Raw genomic sequence first — 6,428 nt, forward strand, 5'->3', positions numbered from 1 at the left:
ATCAGACCTATGAAGTGCGTGTTACACTATTTATGTGACATCATGGCAGCCTCTATTTAGCTAGCCTTTATCTGCTAGACTAAACGTCTGGCACTACGGTGACAGCTGTGGCAAACAGTTACTCACGATAGGAAATATTTAAATCAACCCTCGACTACGGGCGAAGCTAATAAATCAAAACAGTTATATTTATTAGGGAAGGAAAATAGAGGCTTACACTCACTGTGAAACCGTCAGAAATAAAGGTTTGCCCATTAAAATGAAAGTAGTAGGCTACCTGGATCCTTGGTTGGACATTGGTTGCATGGCTGGGGTTTGACCGGATAAAAATACAGACATCTGATTGGAGAGGACTAACCGGAAACAGAGGGGCCGCACCCACGGAACACGAGCTATGTTCACAACCACAGCGAACACGGTTTAGAAACGCTGGAAATATTCGGCAGCGTTTAGTAATTGATAAGTATGTTTTCGCACTGTTATAATATATGAATATTAGTTATGTATTTGGTTTATTGTCAATGAGATGCCCTTCACGACCATAAGCTGATCAGCGCATTGAAAAGACTGCATACAGTGAATTGAAAAGGCAAGGCAGGTATCGGTGAGATTGTTTCTTTTAAGCTAGCTAACCTTAGTTTATTATGGTAGCTAGCACTAGCTAACGTTAGCTTGATCGACAGGAGCTGAATATGTAGCTAGATAGTTCTCTTTATATTGTCACGATGTTTTAACTAGCTGACGTTCAGCCCAGTCGACAACCCAGTCGACAAACAACCGATCCTCCCTAAACGAGTAGCTAACTATCCCCATCCCTCTCACACTTTCTTCAACTGACAGCTTCTCGTTGTGGTCAACAGCTTTTTTTTCTCCCCCAACTAAGTCGTGATTTTCTTTCCAGAGAGTGTAAGCATGGCTTCTCGTGGGAAATCAGAAACTGGGAAACTGAAACAAAACATGGAAGAACAATTGGACAGGTTGATGCAACAGCTGCAGGACCTGGAAGAGTGCAGGTAACGTACAGTAGCTAGCCAACCGTCACACCGATCAGGTTAAAACCACCTACCTAGTGTGGTGTCGGTCCCTCCCGTGCCCCCCAAACAGCTCTGACCCGTGCATGGACTCCACCTCTGAAGGTGTCCTCTGGTATATTTGGATTTATGTATATTTAGATCTATTGTAATTCCCCCCCGGGGATCAATGAAGTAGGCTACATTACTACTACTACTACTACCATTACTACTACTACTATTACCACGACCACTACTACTACTACTATAGTATACTACTAGGCCTACTACCTATTACATTATTGGTTTTATTACATACAAAAATTTAAATACATTCCATTATTGGGAGTTATTACACTATTAGTACATTATTTGTTGCTAAAAATCTAAGATATTGTTAGGGTGAATTATTTCCACGTTTTTAAAACAGTGGTGTAATTTCAGCAACAGGCAAGGAAGGGGATGGTAAGGTTGGGTGAAGGGGTATCCCCCCATGGGGGCAGATGTACTAACTAGTGATGGGTGAAAATTGAGCGACTCTTTTTAGTGTCCGATGCGTACCGAACAGTCAGTCGAACGTCCGAGTACTACTACCCACCCCCTCCCTCCCTTGACGTACAGGTCAGCCACACAGCAGTTCCAGCTTTGACAGAATTGACACAAACGGTAGTGTAGGTTGCTGTGGGATCAGCTGCTGTGTAGTGTGTGTGGTGCAGTCCCATGAATGCATATGTATGAGTAGGAAAGTGCAACTTGCCCTTCTGTGGGCCTGCGCCAGGCAGAATGTGGTTTGACCCATGTGCGGTCTGTTCCTACATGCCATATGTTGTCAGGCGCACGGTGAGATGGAATAACGACAAAAACGGGTGCTAACATGTTAGTACATCGGCCCCTTGGTGGGGAACTTTTGTGAAATCAGTTGTGCAATAGTCAATTTTGGGGAGCTGTTTCTATACAGTTCACTTATATTACATTTAGGTACAGTAATATGAACAAAGAAGACAGCAGGCTATGTAACAGACAAGTATAATAACCACTCTACTGCTGTAGTTGCAACTAAACTTAGTTTATCAGAGCCAGTTATCCTTGGTTAAGGTCTTGATGATGAACTATATTCCTTTTCTTGCCATTGAGTCAATTTTCATTAGGTAGGCTATGGTTTTAGGGTGTGTGTTCAACAGAATGTGGTATCATAAATACTTTCTATACAAAAAGTAAGTTATTGAATGCTGAACCACACTGTTATAGCCTAATCACTAATCTATTGAAAGACCTCACACCTGTGTCCCTGTATGTCTCTGCTGCCCTCCCTGACGTCTGTATGTCCATTTTCCTACCATATTTGAGTTGATCACCTAGAATAGACAGTTTATTCGCCCTGTGTACCGGTAGAGGTACTTTGGAATTCTTATAATCGCTTGATTATCAGTGCTAATCAGTTCCTCATTCCAGTCCTAGGTACGCAGCTAGACATTTCGTTTCCACACCCTTCGTCTAGCAGTCTATCATCCTCATCTACTTATCCCATCTGACCATGGATGACTGTGTCTGTGTCCATGATGGAGGCAGTGTAATAAACGATTATAGAATGGGCAAAATCACTGATAACCGATATACAGCCGATATAGTGAATTTTTGAGCTGGAATGAAAACTGGCCTTTTTCTATGTGGATTGTGCAAAGATTTTGCACCGATATGATTATGCAAAGGTACAGTCCCAGTGACAGTAGTACAGAGACAGATGCTTTCTTAAACCTTAAATCTTCTTAAATGACTTTAAGTTTATTCAAAACTTAAGAAAAGGAGTCGTGGAAGTAGAGTGACACAGACACAACAATATCAGCACCATTGGCATCACAGTTTGGCATATAAACAAAAATAAAATAAATATTGTAGCAGGCTAGCAGCTAAATAGTACTGTAAGTAGTGTGAAATAAAGCATTACACTAGGGTTTAACAGACCCAAGACATGTACTTTTTGCATACATTTTATTTTTCCTATTGGCGTGTATCGGAAGACATTTTACCGATACCGATATGACCTGAAATGGCCAAATGAGGCCATATCGGGTACCGATATATCGGTGACCGATAATCGGTCAGCCTCTTATTGAAATATCAAAACACGATTGCACACAATTTATTCACACACAAGTAGTGTTACTGTCCCCAGCTTGTTAGCTTCACAATCACGTTTTTTTCACTAAAATAATATAGAACATGTTCATAGTGACACAACATGACACAGACTTGTTCATGAATATGTATTTGAATCAACAGTATTATGACGTCTTTACAGTTTGTTTAACCCACCTTGATTAATGAGAATGACAGATGAGGTTTTAATGTTAACATCTGTGGCTTGAGGAACTGCAGACTTCTGTCTCCCGTTCATCTGGGGCTCAACTACAGAGCCGGAGAGTTACCTTTGTGGAGTGGATAAAATCACACCAAAAGACAAAACGTATTTCATTTTGATTTCAAATTAAAATTGTGTCTAGAAGTAAAGGTATGGCAAGCGCCATACCTCGCCACTCCAAAACGACACCTATGTTTTAAAAGCTCAGATCTGTTTCGGCAGCACGGTGGGGGGCTAAACAATATTACGCAGGTGGTTTTAATGTTGTGGTTGTTCGGTGTATCTTGCTGATTATTATTGCTGATTATTTTTGGTTCGATTTGATTGTGGATCAAACTGAGAGCATAATTTTGAAAGGATAGTGTCCAGTGATTGTGCCTCCCCCCCATCTCCCTTAGGGAAGACCTGGAGGAGGAAGAGTATGAGGAGACCAAAAAAGAAACCTTGGAGCAGCTGACTGAGTTCCACGAGTCACTGAAGAAGATAATGACTGGTGACATGACTCTTGTGGATGAGCTTAGCGGAATGCAACTGGTGGGGAATTTGGATAATGTGTCATAACTAATACTGTCATATAACTGACATTGCATTTCAAATAGTCTAATGACGTTGCACATTGCTGTCATGATGCACGGCGTATTAAAACCTCTCTGATATCCCCCTCTTCCTCAGGCCATCCAAGCGGCCATTAGCCAGGCGTTCAAGACCCCAGAAGTTATCCGACTCTTCGCCAGGAAGCAGCCAGGCCAATTGCGCATCAGACTAGCTGAGGTTTGTCTGAAAAGTCTGTTTTTTTAATACTCGTGATGCGGTTCAAGGACAAGAGTGAGATTCGCTTTTCAGACCGTGTGCCATGGTGGTGGCATAACTTCTCACCGCTCGTTGTGTGAAACTGCGTAGATGGACCGCGACGTGATGGTGGGGAAGCTCTCGCAAGACGTTTACACTCAGCAGAAGGTGGAGATCCTCACGGCCTTGAGGAAGCTGGGCGAGAAGGTGAGACACGTCAGCGCCAGGCGATCCACTGTCAATCAATCAATCAATCAATCAAAGTTTTATTTGTATAGCGCATTTCATACCCAGAGGCAACACAATGCGCTTTACAGAGAACAAGGGAGGTGGGCATACGACCCACTCTCTACATATTCCAGAGGGAAGCAAAAAAACAGTAATCACCCGGGGGCCAGATAAGTGAGCTGTAAAAATTCTTCCCTGACCCCTCTCAGCAAGGCAATCGAGCAAGCTCCAGGAGTATGTTTGTCTACCGGCTAAGAACATTTATAAAGCAATACATTACATTAAATTACATTTCAGAGAGGCTAAAAAAGCATCATAGGAGAGAGGACATCCTACGGACATGCTACGACATCCACAGCAGACACGGGGGTATCTATCGGACTCCGGGAGGTCTGCTGGTGACAGTGGGGCATCCACTGGACCTGGCTAGAAGATAGGAGGGAGAGAGAGAGGCACTAGGGAGAACTATGTCCATGCACATAGTTCCATTATCAGGATGAGATGCATGTGTGTGATACATATTCCATAACGTGGTATTCACACTGCCACAGTCTGGTATTCACACTGCCACACACAAGACCTGAGATCAAGACTAGAAGTGGTGAGGACTTTGAAAGTGATGACATCAGAATGAGATATTATTATTGCTTTACTGTGTTCAAGTTCACTGAATCAGGTTAGTAATTTAAGCCATGTTATAACAGTGTCGATAAATAAGGAAACGACAATTTCAGCCATGCTGTAAGAGTCTTGTGACTGTGGTGTAGACCTATGTTCCTTTTTCTCATTTTTGACATTTTCCTTGTGAAAATCTTCCTCCAGCTTACACCAGAAGATGAGACTTTTCTGTCTGAAAATGCTACTGCTACTCTCAGTCAGTTTGAAAAGGTCACAGCAAGCCTAGGTGAGGCTTTTTCACTGACCCTCATTCAATCAAATTATTTTACTTGAGTATTCAATGAACTATGCTGATATCAATACCTTTACTAACCAGAATTTCCACCATTTACAGGGTCAGCAGACAAGATTCTGGCTTTAGCCAGCTCTGGTGTAAAACCCAATACATAGCAGTCAAGAGTACAACTGTGTGAATTAAATCAGTGTTTCTGCTACCCATATGAAACATCATCATCATCATCATCATCATCATACAGTTCAAGTGGATTACTTTTAAACTTTTTATAACCCTCCCTTTAAAAAAGGTCTTCTCAAGAAGATTGTAAACATCATTAGGTACTATAAGTTAGTATGACAATGAACATGAACAAGTTAGTTGGATATGGACATCGTGTGAAGTGTTGTAAAGTTTCTTACATATTTAAAGAGTTTTAATTAATGCTGATGTTTATTCTAATAGATGTCCTCATGACTACAACTGATCGATTATTGGGGTGTCATTTAAATCAGACTGCTATGTCTTACCTAGTATAGGCCTATTACTAGAGAATGTCAAACTGTGTTGAAATTAACCACTGCAGTGTTAAATATCAATCCTGTATTGCATTACATATCAACTTGACCGTTGCTTCTAATGCTGGCTCCAATCTCTGAAGAACACACACCTGCAGCTGGAATGGTTTACAGTATAAATGTTAATCTTTTAGATTAACATTGTGTATTTTGCTTTACCTTTGTATATGAATATTTCTAATGTGAATTTTCTGTATTTAATCGTGAGTGGTATTTAAGTTTGAGCTTTTTATGATTTTTGTATTCCTGATATAAACATCCAATTCTCACCCAAATGATTTTGTATTTTGGTCTTTGAGCCTGGCCTCGCTATAAGGGTCATAGGAAATTGTACATAATAATAGTGCACCCCAATTACATCTGGGCGAGTAGGCTATGTTTGCCAGCTCTTGTAGCAGGTGAGCAAAATATCTCCTCTTCAAACACCAGGGGGCACTGTTGCACTATCGTCACCATATTCCCCTATAGACTCCTTCCACCATCCATCATCACTGTAAAGCCTAAACACTTAAGCAATACTGTGACTCCCTAAAAGTGAATTCACTGATAAGAGAACAGAAACCAAACAAGAC

The 6,428-nt window shown here is 41.3% G+C and overlaps 1 protein-coding gene across 4 annotated transcripts; it reads left to right on the forward strand.

The window, feature by feature from the left end:
* Positions 1 to 432: 432 nt before the first annotated feature.
* lzic (leucine zipper and CTNNBIP1 domain containing) lies at positions 433 to 6,057 on the forward strand. 4 transcript variants are annotated; one of them, XM_084435875.1, is made up of 7 exons: positions 433 to 463; positions 902 to 1,013; positions 3,768 to 3,903; positions 4,042 to 4,140; positions 4,270 to 4,365; positions 5,209 to 5,290; positions 5,399 to 6,057. In XM_084435875.1, the coding sequence occupies exons 2-7, from the start codon at positions 913 to 915 to the stop codon at positions 5,452 to 5,454; spliced, it is 570 nt and encodes a 189-aa protein (XP_084292001.1). In that variant the 5' UTR covers positions 433 to 463; positions 902 to 912; the 3' UTR covers positions 5,455 to 6,057. The 4 variants fall into 4 exon arrangements, with proteins under 4 accessions (XP_084292001.1, XP_084292003.1, XP_084292002.1 ...); XM_084435877.1 differs by lacking the exon at positions 433 to 463 and adding an exon at positions 470 to 598 and having other exon boundaries at positions 906 to 1,013; XM_084435876.1 differs by lacking the exon at positions 433 to 463 and adding an exon at positions 485 to 598.
* Positions 6,058 to 6,428: the final 371 nt, after the last annotated feature.

Source organism: Borostomias antarcticus, assembly GCF_949987555.1.
Source record: "Borostomias antarcticus genome assembly, chromosome: 3".
NCBI classification, from domain to species: Eukaryota; Metazoa; Chordata; class Actinopteri; order Stomiiformes; family Stomiidae; genus Borostomias; species Borostomias antarcticus.